Here is an 18709-nt window from a genome sequence, read left to right on the forward strand (position 1 = left end):
TCAAGAAGCTGTTGCAGATCTTCAATCCCTGTTAATCATTGAAGCCTTTTGTACCGGCTTCAATCTCTCATCACCAACAGAAGGCTCATCAAAGCCATAGATCCTTCTACGCTTTTTACCCCATAAAGGAGCCTTTATATAATTGAGCAACACTGGAAGGTTTTCAAGTTGAACACTCCCTGCTTCTTTAGTATTGTTAGTAACCTCTGATACGAACGGATGATACAAAAGCATTTCGGCTGTCCACCTGAACTCGCTATTCTTCACAAAACACCTCTTCAAGAAATCTTTCCCTTCTTTCGACATCTTACTTGGGGTCTCAGGCAATTCCCTGCTGGAGCCGATCAGAGAAAAAAGTTCATCAACATCCATGTCTGGCTTGCAGTTCCAGGCAGGTTTTCCACTAATCATCTCAGCCACGACACAACCAAGAGCCCATATATCAGAAGGGGGTTCCTGTCCTCTACGTGAAACAGATTCGGGTGACATATAAAGAGGGGTTCCTCTCAAGCCCAAATAGTGGCTTACCTTCCTCCTCTTCCTCTGTTCTTCCATGGTGTACTTCGCCGAACCAAAATCCCCAATCTTCGCAACATACTCAACATCACTTTCGTCAACAGAAGGAGGCTCGCAAGGCACTAGCAGAATATTCTGGGGCTTGATATCGCAATGAACGTAACCATGAACATGAATAAAGTTCAAACCCTGAAGAATCGAGCGGGTATAGCGCCTGACGGCGGCTTCAGGCAATCCGTCTTGGGAATTCTTAATTAGAGAAGCTAAGCTTCCTCCGGAGGCATATTCCAGTAAAATGTTATAGGTTAACTGACCCTCAACCTCCGTGATCAGCTCGTCGCCGTAGCAGCGCAGAATGTGAGGGCATCCTCCGAGGTTGTTGAGTATCTCCCTTTCCTTCTGAAGAGTTGCAGAGTCAGAGACCTCAGCCCATTTCACAGCCATTAAACGTGGGAGATGACTTCGATTTTTGCTGTTTTTTGCCATTGAAACGGTGCCGAAGCTCCCTCGACCAATATAATCCCCTTTCATCCACAATCCTCCTTGACCCCTGCGCTCCATATTGAAGTGCTTGGAAATTAAAATGCTAGGGTTAAGGCTTCTTCTATCTTTGAATGAAGAACTTACGGCAAACGGGAATTAATTAGGGTTTACTGGGTCTAACAATGAAAGAACTCATTATTAGGCGGGAGTGCTACGCTAATTTTACAACTTGGAGAGCAACCGAGTTAAAAGCAAGTGGTCGAAACTGATTCCGCAACGGCTAAAAGCAACTTGTCTTGTGTTCGAAATTTGAATTCTCCGCGTGCTTTGGTTTTTAATATTGTAGACTTGTAGTAACAAACGAATGAGGAAGTCATGCATGTTTTCCATGTTAGATTACCTGAAATCCCTATTCCCTGTTTCGGCAGTACGGACTTAATATCAATCTGGGCTGTGAAAATGGAATAGGAAATGTCAGATATCTGACATGGGCATATCCTCATAGCTGATTTGTTTTTTTTCGTTAAACTTGTAGCTGATTTTAGGCTACTTATGATGTAGACAAAACTCAACATGCATGTAAGAGTATATTTACCACCGGGGTGGTGGTTTAGTGGCCTCAAGCTCACTCCCAAGTAGTTTGGTAAACCTCATGTTCCATGTTCGAATTGCCTCTGCTCCTTTGTTTTATGCATTGAACAGTTTTGTGGTTTTTTGTCTGGCATTAGTGCTACTGCATTTTATGGATTATATTAGGCTTTTTGGTAGGGTTCCGCGGAGTAGTGTACAGGGCTTGCATAGGTTACACTCGATAAAAATCCGAATATTAATGGCGTTAGGTTGCCGCTATTACATCCCCTCTTTTCTTTACTAAAAGGAAAAAATGTAAGAGTACATTTATATTTAGAAATTATTTATGAATAATAAATTATGGTAATAGGATAGGATTATAAAACAAATTATGGTAATCGGTGGGGCTCTGAAACAATAGTTGTTTGTTTATTTATTATTATTAATTTTTTTTATAGAAATTTGTTTAAAAATTTATAACAATAATAATTTAATATACATTAATTTAAGTTTTTTTTTTTTGGTAAACCATCAATTTAAGTTTTAGCATCATATGAAAATAAATATAAATTATACCAAAAAAAAAGTTAAAATATATGATCCACAATTAATTATTTTGAGTGTTTTTATCTTTAGATCAAGAACATGCAACTTATATATTTATGTTTTTATATTATTTAAAAATAAGACCTAAAAACAATATGATCTTACTGTTTAGACACGAAGGGATTCACAACAACTATCACCATCCATGAATGATAGAAAATTCTACTCATGTTGATGCGTATGTGCACATTTCTAATGGTTTCTAGACTATTATAGGACTCACACTACTTTTATGAAAATCCTCTCTTATTATTTTTTTTTTTTTGTATATATACGAAAATAATGTTAAAAATTTATTAGAGTTTTTAAATAATACCACCAAAGCCGTATTTATGATTTCATTCCTTTAATTGTCTGTTGTTTATTCACACTAGTTCCTTACAAGGGAGAATGAGGCACTTAAAAACTTTTATCCCAAAAATAAATAAAAAAAACTTTAAGATTAAGTTGAAAGTGGCATGTGGCATATCATTTATTAATTTTTTTAATAAAAATCTCAAAAAATAAGTTGAAAGCGACATGTTATTTATTAATTTTTTTTTATTTAAGTTCATTTTTTTTTTTTATTTTTTGATATATGGTAGAACTTGTAATGCGACTTAAAACAATAATTATATTCTATTATCAATGCAGGATTGGTAGAATGGTAGAGATCCATATTTTCAGTGGAGAGGTCATCGGTTTGATCCTTGCAGACAGCGTCTTCCCCCTGAAGATGTAATCAAGGTGCGCACAAGCTGCCCGAATGAACCTCAACTTTCCAAAAAAGAAAAATAATTCCATTCTACTAGATTTTAGTTTCACCTGTGGACCCCACTGTATTTTTGTGATTGGGAAGCCGTTGTGCTTTTCCAACGGAGAGATGATCCCAACTCCAACAAAGTGTTTGTTACCTCGTGGAGTTGTCAACACTACAAGAAAATCCCATCCAACGTGCAAAAGCAGTTACATTCTTATGTTAGAGGGAGACAACAAAATCATTTGCTAATGGAGGAGTAGTAGGATGGTTAGGAACTTAACCTTTCAGTAGAGTGGTCATGGGTTTAACTCCTACCGGCGACATATGTAATATCCCTATCCGGCTATCCCTATATATAAAGCGCCTTTGTACCAAAAAAAAAAAAGAAAACACAATCATCTTCAACCGAAAAAGAAAGATAATGTTTTTTCTTGGTTTCCTTTTCAAACAGGAAAATGTTAAGAAACAGAATCATCAACCAACATCAAAATCTAGGAGATGAGAGTAGGCAAAGGAACCAACATCAAAATCTGGGAGGATAGATGGTTGTTCAACAATCAAGGGGGTAAAATCAGATTTGCAAAACCAGAGGAATGCATGATTGTTTTGGTGGCTGATCTTATAGATGACCATCACAGAGTTTGGAAAGAATACATGTTAAATATGTTTTTTCATCCTCTTGATGCTGCTGACATTAGAAGTATCCAGCTTAGCCTCTTTCCTACTGAAGACGAGTTAATATGGGGAGCTGAAAAAACAGGTAAATTTTCTGTTAAATCCACCCATCATGCTATTACTAATAAAGCTACTGTAATAGAACAACAGCAGACCTCTACTTCAAGAACAGCTCGATGGAAATCCATACCCTGTACCACTTGGAATATGGTTTGGAAGTCACATACACTACCAAAAGTAAGAAATCTGATCAGGAGAGCATGTGCAGAGGGCTTGGCTACAGGTGAAAATCTGAGAAGAAGGAACATGTTCGGTGATTATGCTTGTCAACGTGGCTGCAACATGGAAGAAACAACTGAGCATATTTTTTTCGAGTGTGATTTCGCTCGCAGTGTCTGGTTTGCTAGCCCACTCCACTACCGAGCTCCAGCGACTCAACACCTTCAAATAGCAGATTGGTTGCAAGCTTTGAGATCTCTCCTCCCCCACGACAAGTTAGAAGCCAGAAAATTGATAAGTCTTTGTTTCTTTATCTTCTAGGAAATATGGATGGCTCGAAACAATTTTATTTTCAAGCTGGACAACACTACACCACTTGTTGTGTTAAATCGAGCAGCTGAAAGGCATCTGGAATTCTGGAAGATTAAAGAAACCACGGTGAATAGAATACATGTGACTAATGTGGCGTTGGCTGGAAGAGATAACACCGACTTTCACAATTCTATTCCCATGGGTTGGGTCTTGATTAAATCTGATGCTTCATTCATTTCAGCCAACTAGCAAATGGGCCGGGGTTACGTCATATATAATTCAAATGGTTCCATCCTGAAGGCTGTCTCCAATAGAACAATATTTGATTCAACACTTATGGGCGACGTATTGGCATTGAGAGCAGCTATGGTGGATGCAATCGGCGAGTGTGTTGATCGTGCTTTATGTCAATCTAACTGTGCAGCGCTAATCTATATCCTTCTGAAACCATCGGTTAGAGTTCCTTTGTCCATTGATCTGAATGTTATGGATATTAGGAAAATCCAGTCTTCTTTTCTCGAATGTATCTTCGAACTAACCCCTAGGTCTAGCAATGTAATTGCTCATGTCCTAGTAAGGAAGGCCCTGTAGATTGCGGGCTAGACGGTATGGCCTATATACTCCTTGGCTGAATTTTTTAGCCTCGGCCTCTGCTCAGCCTTAATGAAAGTTGGTTAAAAAAAAAAAAGAAAAAAAGAAATATATGTTAAAGTAGCACCAAAATCCAAGATCGCTTTGTTTGGTAATATGATATTGACAAAAAAAACACATCGCAATGGATATGCGTTTAAACCTCAAGAATCTTGGGTACCTACTACAATGTTTTTTAACATAGAATTTGGGCAAAAGTCAGTTTTATTTATGCCCATTCCATCTACATCCTACCCAGAGTAAATTGCACCACATCAAGTGTTATGCATTTTTATTGTTTTTAGAGTAAAAGCATTTTTTAGGCATTTGATAAAATTACTTTTGGAAGTAAAAAATTTAAAAATTATAATAAGATTACAAAAATTTTCATCATTATATTAAGCAAATTATACACACCCATTATATTTTGGGTGAAATAAATAACTATCCACTATTGTCTTCAAATTACATGGCACTCACATGCATAATTACAAATTACCCACAGTTAAATTATGCTATTAAATGAATTATAAAATTACTTAAATGCCCTTTGATGCTATACCCAATCCCTAGATGGGTCTTCTTCCTATGCCGGAAACTACTCTCCACAGCCCACCCTCATTTCTCTCTCTGTAATTGGAAACCCTTGGAACGAGGTAGAGGTAGATAACCCATTTCAATGTCTTCGAGGTCTAGTCGTAGAGGAACCAGATCACTCTCTCCCTATAGAGTTCAAGAGTTCTCGTGGGAAGAAGAACAGAAGAATCAACAAGAGAACACCAAAGAAGAAGCATCAATGTTGAAACCATTTTTTTTTTTTCTTTGTTTTTTAGATTTGAGGTTCATCCAAGCCAGCTTGCGCGCATCACAATTACATCCTCAGGTGAGCTTCGCCCTTGGCCCCGAGAGGATTTGAACTCTAACCTCCTGCAGAAGCATTGGTCTTTTGCCAACTGAGCCATCCCTCAGGGTTTGTCGAAACAATCTTCTTCTTTGACTTCTTCATCTCTCAAGGGCTTTAGAAAATGGAGATTAAAAGTTTGTTTCAAAGCACATCAAAAGGTGGAGAATCGAACAAAGGTCCATTAAGAAAATACACGGTTTTGCCAAAGAAAACCCAGGAATCTATAGAAAGCTATTCTAAGTTGAAGATTCCCTCACCGATTTTTAGACGAGGAGGGGCCTCAAAGGTCAAATTACTCCATCAAATAGCTCCTCCGTGTATAGAGAGTTTTTCTCCATCTCGCCACTGAAATCAAATGTGAAATCATCATCGTAGAAAGCATTTGCTTCTTCTAGCTTCTCAAATGAAGAACCTAATTGGAAACCCTTGAATCTGCAATTAGAGGTTTGACTAGCAAATTTTATTGAGGAACAAAGAAGGAAGAGAAGGGAGAGAGAGAAACGAAGTATTTCTATTACAAACCATTTACTCGATATACGCGGTGGAGAGTCGCAAAAATCCATCCAACGTTTCAAATTTCTACAAAATCTTGTTCTTCAAATTTGATTGTTATTTCTACAGATCTACGCTTGTCAAATTCTATAACTACTCCTAAAATAGTCTAATTTAAGCCCAACTAGCACCCAATTTGATACCTAGAAACATTAAAAACAATAACTCAAAAAATGTTTCTCAAAGCAAAAAAATTCTATATTTCAATTTATGTTGTAAAAATCACACGAAATGAAATGATTTTATTAAACTGTTTTTTGGCAGTTTTTTTAACTTCTCAAAACAATAAACAATAGAAATTATTTTTCGATGGGTTATTAAGCAGGTCCTTTATTTTCAACAATTAATCGTAAAAATATCTATTTGTAGATACTTAATTTATTCAAAGAGTGGGAAATGGGTATTGGGTCTCATATGCTTGAGTCTGAAACGTATTGGAATAGAGAGTCGACAAACTCTGGTGCTGATATTATTGCTTGTGGAACAAATCTTTTTGTTCTTTCTAGGTTTTGGTGGTTGTTTCATCTTGTTTTATTTGTGTAAACAATATTTCTTCTAGGTTTATTACCTGAGATATGTTAATATAATATTTGTAGTTGTTGGGAAAAAGAAAAAAAAAAAAAACAATGTCATTTTCCTTGTTAGTAATATGTATTTTACTTCCTACTAATATGGTCGAAGGACTACAATATTAAATTCTCGGTAAGTCGTGAAATGTCTCACCAAATTAACTGCGTTAATGGGTAAAATGAGCTGAAGAACTTTTTTATATATTTTTATCGACTCAGGCCGATCTGGATTGTACCGTCAAGACCGAGACCGCTACCAATCCGATAACCCATACCTTCAATTTTATTCGAAAGTTACAACGGACTCCGTAGCTTCTGCTCGGAAAATTGTAGCATAGTTGACCCCAAAAAAAAATTGTTGCATGGCGCCCTCTCGGGTTTCTTGAAGGTGTGATGTTGCTTGAACCAGTGTGGACATTTTCTGATTCATTCTGGTTCCTCTACTTAGGGCTTTCTTCTTTTAATCTTTGTCAATTTTTTTCCGTTAGTTTTCCTCTAATGGAGAATTCGCAGAGAGTTCAGCGTTTTGGCCCTGTTCCTTACAGATCGAGGTTAGTGTCCAATCGTTCGGAGATAGCAAACTGGGGCAGTATCTGTTTGATTCTTCTCTCTGATTCTTTTTATTTTAATTGTTGCAGGGAAGGTCTTACCGCGAGACCCGTGTCTAATTATAATGAAGTGCAAGTGCAGATTGATCCTATGGACGCGAGCTTGGACGAAGAGATTGTTGGTCTCCGTGGAAAGGTTAAAAATTTGAGAAATGTATGTTATTTTTCTTCCCTTCTCTGAAATCATGTTCTCGTTGTTTTCATGCAATGAATTAAAGAATCTAGGCAATCTCTAGAATGCAAGTTTCATTCGATTTACGGCTTTTATTTGGTTTCTGCTTAATTAGAATGCCTGTAAGTGAATGATTCTAATATGTGCACTTTGCGGAATTGTTCAATAAGTTGATTTTCTTTTTCACAATCACTGTCAGAAAAGTAATGCTGGAAATGTAGGATTTAACTGTTAAGACATTACCACTTAGCCAAGCAACTTCTTGGGGGGATTGTTGGTTCGGTGGGAGTTTGGTTCAAAACACAAGCATTAGTGCGTCTAAAGAAACTCGTTTAAATTACTGCTTTTGAGGTAGCTACTCCTGCACAGTGCAACAGAATGAGCTAGGGAGGATCAGAGTAAAAGTAATAGTATTCAAATGATGGCAAATTCTAATTCAAATCGGCAAGTATCAATCCATGGATCCACTTTTTGGAATGGGACCTATAGTTGGAATACTACATAAAAGAAAATAATCAATGACTCTATTTCTCTTCCCACCCCTTCTCTTCCTCGTCCAGCTTCAGAACTCCATGTCCTCTTCCACCAGCTGTCCTGCCCCACATCCACCCTCAGCCACAACCCTTATCCTCTGCCCATTGCACTACAAGTGGAGTCTGTATGATCAATGCTAAGGCTCCCAAGCGGCTACTTTTATGTATATGTCATACATGAACTCTTCCTAACTCTTCAAGATTTTTGACTCTGAAAATTTTCTATAAACAGGGGGGACAACATGGGAAATATGATAAGAAAATGGCAAATCCCTAGCTGATCCTCCACTAGAAAAAGGGAGAGACCTCAAGTTCCAAGTTTCCACCATGAACACCACCATCACCATCTCACTCCCCACAAACAGATAATTTAGTTACCCTTTCAAGACTAAAAGAGCCAAAGCTCCAAGTGGAACATAAATCTGGTAAAAAAGCCAGAGTAGATACCAGAAATTCCAAATTTGAAGTTAAACTGTTCAACAAAACAAGCCACAGGCGAGCTGTCTCTATTGAAACAACTAAACCTAAAGCTCCATCACATTGGAAATGCTATTCATGACCTCAGTGGTAACTGTTGCAAAAAATCAACAAGCCAAGTTATGCGAAGCATGGAAGTTTGGGGAAGGACTGTTAATTGGGGGGAGGGAATGATGAGTCTGTGATTTCATATACTTTTATGGGCTTTATATTTTCTCAAAGCTTAATTTTTTGTTAGCCCCAACATTTAACCAGAAGAGCACTACGATGCCAAAATATTATGGCTATAAGCCTTCAACTACTATGGAATTACAACTCCGGTGTCTAGTGTCGACAGGACATCCCAAATATAATAACAAGTTGGGCTTATAGTTTTGCCCTATAGTTTGTGTACATATACCAATGGTGTTCATCAGTACACACAACCTAGCTATGCAAATGGATAGAGAAGAATATGGATAGTAGGGTAAGTGGTAGAGACCCATGCAACCCTTTCTTCAAGTAGAAATCTGATATCAATTGACTGACCATGAGTCACTTGAGAAAACTTCAACGCTCACTGGAATCTTCCACCACCCATCAGTGATGCAGAACTTGAGTCTTCCAGTTTGCGTAGTACATGGGATTGCCCCTCTCCCCTTTCTTCTCTTCCTTGCAATAACTCATCAAACACTTTAATTTTGCTCACCAAGCCATTTAAGCTGTAGTGCTTGAATGCACCTTGGAATGGTTATTAGAGATTAGTCAATGAACCCTTAATGGAACTTTTTGGTTTTCTAGGGTTTAAAGACTTCAAATGCTTCCCAAACTCGTTGAATCACATCCCTAAAGAAGAGTAGATGAAAAATCCAGGGGGATTTGGACTTGAATGAGCAAATTATGCTTAAAACAAGTTGAGCCCTTGGATTAGAACAAGGAAGATGGCTTAGATGAGGCCCTATTGGAATTTGGTGGCTATGAGGTGCTAGGTGCCTTTGGAAAATGGCTTTGAACTCCATAAGTGTGTGCAAGGTATTAAGGTTTGGATTGATGCAGATTCCCCCAGAAGAACTCACGGTTAATGCACAGAGCCATTGGGAGCTCTTTAGAGAGCATGTCAGATCACATCCTTCAGATAAAGATCTTTTGTGTTAGAACTGTGAAGGCAACAACATTCTAGAGTTTGGAATCTTCTAAGCGCCTGTAGTTATGGATGACTGCACTCAATTAATTGCAAAATAGGCTGAAACTTTCCATGCACTTGACCAATGAAAATCTGAGCAGGACCATATGTTTCATCGGCTGTTTCACTGTCTCAGTGCAAGAACATGAGGTCCGGTTCGATCTGGATTCATGACATATTATTGCAGAATTTGCACAAATATGGGCTTCATTGCTTAGGAATTAGACTAGGGTGGGTTCCAGACATGTTGAGCCTTGGATCCCATAATTTTTTATGTAATAGACACTTTATGGCCCTAAAGTAAGAGTAATTAGGTTGCATATGGGATTAGATGTTTTAGGTCGATACTGTGTGGCATTTTTTTTTGGGGGTTGTGGGGGCTCTGCAAACTCCAGCCTCCCTGCTCTTCTAGTCCCTTTCTTTTCTTCCTATCTATTTCTTCCCTTCCTTCACAACTCTGAGGCCCTTCTAGGTTATCCTTTCTTCTCCTAACCGGCCTTCCACCACTGCATCTCCATTCTTGGACATCTGCTCCTTTTGTATTCTGACAAATAAAATTTTCTTTTTCGGTTTTAGTGCAAACCTCATGAATAACATTGCTTCCTATTAAATTTTGCTTCCTGCTTGGTGAAGGGAGAGGTGCAGCAGGGAGATTGAGTTGCCCAATTATTGGTTCAAAGAGTGTATTGATCAGGTTTCAGATTACATATAAAATACCGGAAAGCAGGAGAAACAAACAAAAGCTGGACTAAACCAACTAGGCAGCTGCACTCTATGATTGAGTTGAGAGGGTTCTATGGCCACAGTGCCACACAGATGATTATTAGTGTGACCAACAGGCATATGGTTGTCTCATGTCTTGTCTGTTCATCTAGGTACTGGAGAGCTGAACATGCAATATGAGATTAGAGTTCAGTCTAGATTATGCCATCTTTATGTTTGAAGTCATACATTAACTGCAGGTTGAAAATTAAATGTACAAAGATGCATTCTCAGGGGCAGGTAATTTAAAAAATGCTTCTTATCAGAAGGGTTGACTGCAAAAGAGTGTGGAACACTTATATCCAGAAACATTCTTGCTTTCCAGGTCCAGTTTCACTAGAAATTGAAGATTGACTGCAAAAGATTGTGAAATACTTGTATCCCCCCCCCCCCGGAAAAAAAAAAATCCTTGTACTTTCCTAGACCGGTTTCACTAGCACATGAAGGTTGTCTGTTATCTAAGTCTTATGATTCTATTCATTGTATTCATTGCTTCATCTATTTGGGTTGTTTCCTTTTGCATTTTGTTACCTGAGTAATTTCTTATTCAACTATGGTTGGCAGGTAGCTCAAGAGATCGAGTCAGAAGCAAAATATCAGCATGACTATATATCTCAGTTGGTATGCTTGAAACTTCAGTTATGTGTTGTTGTTTTTTTTCTCCCTTTTGTAGTAGTTGTTCTATCTTTGATGCCTGGTCAGGACATCCATTTACTATGTCTTCTTATAGCTATTCTAACTTTCAGTACAATGATACTTGCTATAAAGACATCAAATCTCTGGTTCAAAGCAGCTACTTTTATTGTGTCACCATTATTGAATCATTATAACAATTTGAACAATTTCTTATTTTTACAAGATTTTAAACTAGTATATTAAGGCATGTGGGGAGGCACATGTACTTCCGTAGATGGATAATTTTTACAGCATCGCATTTTAAACTAGTATATTAAGGCATGTGGGGAGGCACATGTACTTCTGTAGATGGATATTTTTTACAGCATTGCCCAGGTGAAGTCCTGTCAGTTGACTAACCAGAATGTGATTGACTCATCAATATAATTTTTTTAGATACCAATTCTATGGGAAGAGGGAGGATTGAACCCAAGACCTCCTTGTGGGGTGTTACACTCCACTCACGTCTACCAACTGCAGTTGTTTACAGCATAATATGTGGTGTATGGTTGATGATGGATTCGGCATTTGTTGGTCATATTTGTTTAGTTGCATGTTGGTATTTTTCATAAACTGCTTGGAAATCATTGTGGATCATGGTGTATTTTTCATAACAATTCTATGAGAACTGCATGTTTAGTTCCTTTTTCTTTTTTTTTTTGGGATGAAGATAAAACTCATTACCCAAAGGAGAGGGGGGGGGGGGGAAGAGTACAACAAGAGAGCAAAGTTTGAGGAATGCATAGTTCTCATCCTAGATTTGATTAGCAGCGCCAAAAAAGCTTCTTTAATTGGAAAAAGCAGAGTGTTTACAAAAACACTATCTTGTATCATAGTTGTGCAAAATATACTCAACTACTGAGAACTAGCAAAGAAGAAAAAATTATGCATGTGAACAGAAAAATGTCAGAGATACAGAACAGGACTCAAATCCAAGCCAAGGTCCTCTGAGAAAGGCCACAGACTTCCTCTCTACCCCAGGACTACTCTTCTAGTTTCTGATGGCTTCAAGTGACACTACAAAATGATGAGATACATTTTTTTTTTGCACAGGGCGGGACCCGCGGGGGGGGGAAGTTGGGAAGTTGGGAAGTTGGTTTTGACGCTTTAAAGAGAAGAAAGGATTTCAGGAGAGTTGATGCAGAGAGTTAATCATTAAATGGGAACATCTCATGTTGATATGGTTATCTGTATCCCAGTTGGGAAGAAAACCCACTTGGTTCTCTTTTTCTATGGCCTACTGACTTAGGTACATATGAGTTAAGCATAGTAGCATGCCACCTTCTGCTTCTAAAATTTTAGAAGCTCGGTTTTCCAAGGAGCAGACATGAATCCAACAGGATGAGTCAGTTTGAAATCCATACTGCCCAAAGCTAAAGAAGCTATAGGCTAACACCTTTTCTATGTCCTAGCTTTTCATGTGGGTGTCCTTAAATAATCCAAAATGACATTTTCCCTTGCACCAACAGTGCAATCACAGGTTTGGAAAAAATTATGCATGTGAACAGAAAAATGTCAGAGATACAGAACAGGACTCAAATCCAAGCCAAGGTCCTCTGAGAAAGGCCACAGACTTCCTCTCTACCCCAGGACTACTCTTCTAGTTTCTGATGGCTTCAAGTGACACTACAAAATGATGAGATACATTTTTTTTTGCACAGGGCGAGACCAGCCGGGGGGGGGAAGTTGGGAAGTTGGTTTTGACGCTTTAAAGAGAAGAAAGGATTTCAGGAGAGTTGATGCAGAGAGTTAATCATTAAATGGGAACATCTCATGTTGATATGGTTATCTGTATCCCAGTTGGGAAGAAAACCCACTTGGTTCTCTTTTTTTATGGCCTACTGACTTAGGTACATATCAGTTAAGCATAGTAGCATGCCACCTTCTGCTTCTAAAATTTTAGAAGCTCGGTTTTCCAAGGAGCAGACATGAATCCAACAGGTTGAGTCAGTTTGAAATCCATACTGCCCAAAGCTAAAGAAGCTATAGGCTAACACCTTTTCTATGTCCTCGCTTTTCATGTGGGTGTCCTTAAATAATCCAAAATGACATTTTCCCTTGCACCAACAGTGCAATCACAGGTTCGGAAACTCCATTTAGGATTACTATGGGCCCACTGATGTTGTTCTGAATTGGTAGGAGACCAACTAGAGGCCAAATTTCAGTCTCTATTATGAACAGGTAGGTTCAAATAGGCCAAAATTAGAGCTCGAGTTGGTAAGACCTAGGGTTTGAGGGTGGGTTATGTCGAATGAGTGTAGGGAGTCTTAACAGTAATTGTCTCGTGATATTTGATGGTGGCAAGTAGCTGGAATTCATTTGATGGCCACTTAGGGATAGGGAAAGAGAATAAGTGGAAATTATAGGGTTTGGCTGATCAGAATTCACCGAAGTCAAATGGTTTGTTACAAGTGTTTGGGTTGTAATCAATCAGATTTTTGGATAATTCTGACGGTTGGTTTAGTCTATGGGGATGGGTTTGTGGATGTTGTTAAGAGATGGTGGTAAAGTAGGGTATGATGGTTTAGAGGATTAGAAGTTGAAGGCTTGGGGTGGGCATGCAACAATTAAACTGATGTTGTAGTTTGTAGTTTGTAGTTTGTAGTTTGCAGCAGCTTGTTTTAGTGGAGAACATGAATGAAAATCAAATCTTGCTTAAGAACTTGAAGGAGATCTCAAGAAACTTGAAGGATAGCTTCACCAGAACCACCTGGGCTTCATACTGCAAGGTGTGGATATCACATCCACCCCTAAGCCCCCCCTGGATCCAGTTCCACAGCTTCTCAACAGGATCAGGGGCCTTCTAGGTCTAGGTGCAAACGGAAGGATCCCATGACCAGCATTGAACCTGATGCATGCTACTGTTGTCATGAAAAGGACCATTATGCTAGAGAATGGTCAAACAAGAAGAAATATCATGCTTTCTATTCAATTTGACCCCCTCCATTTTATTGCCTAGGAGTATAAAGAGGTTCAACCATTTAAAAGAAACACTCTAAACTAGGAAGTAGCTCACACAATGAAAGCTACCAAATATCCACACATAATCTATTCAAAGGACAAAATATTCCAATAAACTACCATCCTCGTTTGACCAGAAAACCATGTTGGGCTGGTCACATCTCTAAAGTGGGTTGTTCAGGTCCAACCATGCTCCCCCCCCCCCCGGTTCCCCTTTCTGTTTCAAAAGCTGGATTCCGGAGCCCTTCCTGAAGTTGGCCTAAACATGCATTTGTTATATAATTCTTTATAATTCTAAGAATTATATATCTTTTAAATGCCACGTCCACCTCACTAATTTTAGACAAATCCTCAGGTTTTATTTCCATATCTGCCCGTCATACCTGGTAAACATTTAATTAACCCTTCGTAAATTCTAGTTATAATTGGCGCCCCATCAATTTATGGTCTTAGTCTTATTTCCTTGTTGAAGAACTCTGATTCTATCGGCTCAAACACTTTCTTCTCAGATTCTTTTGCTCCCTTGACAACCTTGTAGTTTTGGATTTTCAGTACCTAGTACCCTTATCACATAACCTCTCACTGTTGGTGGAGAAAAGAACTTGCAGTTTGAAGGACAAAAAACAATGTCAACATTTTCACTTATATGTTGGTGTAAAACTGTCTAGTGCACATGTTAATGCCTTGCTTTTAGTTTGTAATATTGGCATGTTTACTAGAAAGTTTAGATATATGAAATTCTAGAGGCTATCTTTGTCATATATTAGCACATTTCCTTGTTAGAAGGATAATAATGATGGACTGCTTTCTTACCATCTTACTGCTTCTGGTGCTTAAAACAGCAAATGACACTAATAAAAGCTCAAGCAGCAGTAAAGAATAACATGAGGAGGTTGAACTTGAGCATCATACAGCAGGGCTCAAACAATGTCTTACATGTGGTTTTGTTTTGTCTATTTCTTTTCTTCATAGTATACCTCTTGTCAAAATTGTTCAGAAGGTGAGAACCAGCTTCCAGTCAAATGACTACTATGTAGGAAAGAGAATGCACATATTCAAGTGAATTGATTGCATAGCCAAAAAGTTTTTCTAGTACATGTGCTGCTGTAAAGCTTTCTAACTTTTGCAGCTATGTAGCTCGAATTTGGATGAATTGCTCTTTAGCTTGCTCTATACACCAGATATACTACAATCTTCTTTCTAAAAGATTATTCTTCAAATACGAATTCATGCAAATGTCTGTTAGTTATGTCATACTCTTGTAAACGCAAACTTGAATGAATCAAAAGATCAATTGGCTTCTGGGTAGGGGCATTCGTCGCTATTGGGTAGTACTCTTAAATCACATAAACCTCTCACCGTTACGCTTCTGGAATGTGTTGATGATCAAGAACATATTCTGGACTCTGGAAAACGTTGTGGTAAGCGTTTCATTCTCAAATCCATGAAACAAAGCCAGCATTGCAGTTGCAGGGATCTTAAAACTGGGAACACAAATTCATTAGTACCTGCAATCCCCAGTCGGGCAGATTCTGGATGATTCAACTGGTAACTGGTAGGGTACTCTACCTTTTGCTTCTTTTATGGGGTTGATCGGGGAAATTTTGCACCTTTTTTTTTTTTTTTTGGTGTGGAATATTGCAGTTCACAACTACAGAGAATGAAGCATCAAATTCATTTAACATCAAATTCAACAAATCAATCATGAGTGAAAATCAAAATTACCTTTGAAATATGCTTATAGGTTAACATTTTCTAGTTAATTTGTTTGACCACAGGCACAGCCGGAGGATCTCAACCGCTGTCTGATGTGGGAATTTGAAATTTGTTCCATCTTGCTCTGCTTAATGTCATGGAGAACATCCCTAACCCACTCCCCAAAAAAGGTAGCATTATGGCCAATCTTGCCAGCCTTGTAGATGGACATGCAGCGAAGATCATCTTCAGGGTAGGGGCACTCATCACCGTTGGGGTCCCTCCATGCACCCCTGTGCCTCATCCCCGACCATCTTGCTATCCAGTGGTATACATACTGCCCCACACCAGCTAGTTTCAGCCACCCTTTGGGGAAGAACTCCATTACACTGCTGTTCCTATCCATGAAAAACATGTTTGTCAACTGGGCTCCGTGTGGAGACACCAATATGTCTGTAGAACTCATCAATCTCACCTGAAGACAATACGAAATTGAATCCTCTGTGATTTGCATATCCAATAAATGTGAAAAAAATGTTATTTATAAATGGTTCAATAAGCAATTAAAAGACAGATCGAAGATCGGACCTGGTCGCAAAAGCTGAGATTATTGGAATAAGCAACACTGACCCTGCAACCTTCCACCTTGAGACATTCTCCCTGGAAGATCTCAATCACAGCAGAATCATTCCTAAAAGATCTTGCTCCGGTCCTCATGAACAGTGTCAGCCCAATAACGGGCACTCCCTTCCCATTAACTTCTGCAATCCTACCCTCGAGGCTCACATTACAGGACACCCTTGCTCTACACCTCAACAAATCAAAAGCCTCTATCCTCCTCTGCCCAGACAACCCACCCTCATTGTGCCTCATCACAACTGCCTCTTCAAAGCAAGCAGGCCCTTCGATCCCATCAAAACCTTCAATGTTAAGGGCGCTGCCAAAGGTGGCTTCCATAAGGTTATCCAACCAAGAACCCATCCTAGTCCTGAGCTCACCCCAGTGATACAGAACCCAACGGTTGGGGACTCTGCAAGAACCAAACGTCCTGTGCCACGCCACAAACGGAATCATAGCTGTTAAGCCATGCCATATGTTGTCATAGTTGTAATGGTTGTAAGAGACAAAGGTGAGGCCCTTTAAGAGAGTGGCCTTGTGGGGTAGTGCTTCTGGCCATGCCAAGGCATAGGAATTCCTTGACCCATCGTGCGTATCGTGACCCAGTATGCAGAGTAGTCTACCTTTAGACGCCTCAGAAGGGAAGTGCTGGTACTGAACCTCGCCTTCCTCGTGAGTATCATACATGGAACTCATGAACCATGTGTGATCTTGTAAGGCAGTGTTTGAGTACCTCAGATCCTTTAGCGGGAGGAAAGTGACTGAGTCACGTAACTTGGTGGCCATGGCTCTGACCTCGAGCGAGCAGTTAGTGAAGTAACCAGTGGAGTTGATGACGTTTTCCCATTTGCGTAGAAAAGCCCATGATGAAGAAGATGATGGGGAAGAGTGTATGGATTGTATTAAAGTATAGGTTTGAAGGGATATAAGGATAATGCAACAGGTGACGAAAATGATTAGAGAAAGCTTAGGTGAGTAGAAAGACATTGAAGAGGAACGGCGTTGTTTGAAGGGTTTTTTGAGATTATTATGATCAGTTTCTGTGAGCTCCTTCTTGGTCATGGAGGAAGAAGAAGTAGTCATGGGGGAAGGAGGTGTGCTTGTGTGCGCCTGGTTTTGACGCCTTAAACTGTGCTATGTCTGCTATGTCGTCTCCTTGTGGTTGTGAACCTCGTGGGGAAAATCTTGTTGAGGTATTTGAGTAACAAATCATCCTCTGAATCAGATTCGGGGGCTGATTCATGGATTTGACTTTTTCACTAAAGAGAGACTGTAGAATCAATTAGAGCGGAACCTCAGGATCCGGGTGCGCATGGCTGCCTACCAAAAAAGTTAAAAAGCTTTTTAAGCAAAAAGAAATCGTCTTTTTAAAGAACCCTTCCCTTTCGCCTGAAGACATGAAAGCTCCACCTCCTTGCCTGTCTGTACTCCCAGGGGTGGATGCATGGGAATTTTTATCTGATTTTTGAAATGACCAATGGGGATATGAAACCTCACGTGTACAATCACGAAGATTGTTAATTGTTCGAGTGAAATGAAATATAACTAACTGAGGCTCTTTTTTATATGAATTATCATCCTCAAATTATGAGAATTTTTAGTTATTCTAAATTGTTTGGCATTTATTATCAATTTTATTTAAAATAATACAAAAACCTCCAAAATCTATAATACACTTTGTTTATTATAAATTATGGTGAGAATTTCATTATCTTCATTTATGCAAACGTTTACTTAAAATTTTATAGTTAAAAAGAGAATAAAATAGTTAATACACATTCTTTTATAAAAAATCTTTTTTTTTTCCCTCACTTGTTCACTATCATTTTCTAACAATTTTTTATTTTGATATACCAAACTTATTTTTGACAAAATTCACTAAGGGCGTGTTTGGTTACATGAGTCTGAAGATTTCAAATATCTGAGATTTCAAATCTATATATTCAAATCTATGGAGCAAATTTAAAAATTAAGTGTTGGTTGGGAAGAAATCGGGATCATCCAAAAATTATTTGATCGCGATTTGGTGGCATGTAACTTTTTGAAACTCGTTCACCCCCCAATCTGGTGTTGTGGGTGCGTTCGTCTGTTTTACACCCGGGTATCGTCGCCGTTTGTCTTGGCGCCCGCCCTAAATCATTTTTCATTCTTAACCAATAATGAATTCTTAATTAGAAACCAACTCCTCAATCCCTATATATTCTCTCATGTCTCCTCTGTCCTCTCTCTTCTCTTCCTATCTATTCCCTTCCCGTTATTTCTTCCAATTTA

At 38.8% G+C, this 18709-nt stretch overlaps 2 protein-coding genes and 1 pseudogene across 3 annotated transcripts; 1 reads left to right on the top strand and 2 right to left on the bottom strand.

The window, feature by feature from the left end:
- LOC149018181 (mitogen-activated protein kinase kinase kinase 20 pseudogene) lies at positions 1 to 1077 on the bottom strand (annotated as a pseudogene).
- Positions 1078 to 7102: 6025 nt separating this feature from the next.
- On the top strand, positions 7103 to 15426 carry LOC149018182 (bet1-like protein At1g29060). Its single transcript, XM_089152500.1, has 4 exons — positions 7103 to 7326; positions 7414 to 7537; positions 11054 to 11110; positions 14968 to 15426. Exons 1-4 carry the CDS (start codon positions 7169 to 7171, stop codon positions 15127 to 15129), a joined length of 501 nt encoding a protein of 166 aa, XP_089008626.1. The 5' UTR covers positions 7103 to 7168; the 3' UTR covers positions 15130 to 15426.
- LOC149018183 (uncharacterized) lies at positions 7838 to 17606 on the bottom strand. Of its 2 annotated transcripts, XM_089152499.1 has the most exons (3): positions 16409 to 17606; positions 15851 to 16295; positions 7838 to 7916 (listed from the first exon to the last, which is right to left on the bottom strand). In XM_089152499.1, the coding sequence occupies exons 1-2, from the start codon at positions 17519 to 17521 to the stop codon at positions 15885 to 15887; spliced, it is 1524 nt and encodes a 507-aa protein (XP_089008625.1). In that variant the 5' UTR covers positions 17522 to 17606; the 3' UTR covers positions 7838 to 7916; positions 15851 to 15884. The 2 variants fall into 2 exon arrangements, with proteins under 2 accessions (XP_089008625.1, XP_089008624.1); XM_089152498.1 differs by lacking the exon at positions 7838 to 7916 and having other exon boundaries at positions 15457 to 16295.
- Between the last annotated feature and the right edge of the window lie 1103 nt (positions 17607 to 18709).

This window comes from Hakea prostrata, chromosome 4 (assembly GCF_041222555.1).
Source record: "Hakea prostrata isolate BN-2017 chromosome 4, UWA_Hpros_2, whole genome shotgun sequence".
NCBI classification, from domain to species: Eukaryota; Viridiplantae; Streptophyta; class Magnoliopsida; order Proteales; family Proteaceae; genus Hakea; species Hakea prostrata.

Bases quoted from the DNA above. Each gene is read 5' to 3' on its own strand.
- LOC149018182 (XM_089152500.1), top strand. From the start codon at position 7,169: ATGTTGCTTGAACCAGTGTGGACATTTTCTGATTCATTCTGGTTCCTC. The intron at 7,327-7,413 runs GTTAGTGTCCAA...TAATTGTTGCAG, and splicing joins CCTGTTCCTTACAGATCGAG to GGAAGGTCTTACCGCGAGAC. The intron at 11,111-14,967 runs GTATGCTTGAAA...TGCTTAAAACAG, and splicing joins ATGACTATATATCTCAGTTG to CAAATGACACTAATAAAAGC.
- LOC149018183 (XM_089152499.1), bottom strand. From the start codon at position 17,521: ATGACTACTTCTTCTTCCTCCATGACCAAGAAGGAGCTCACAGAAACT. The intron at 16,296-16,408 runs GTCCGATCTTCG...TATTGTCTTCAG, and splicing joins ATCTCAGCTTTTGCGACCAG to GTGAGATTGATGAGTTCTAC.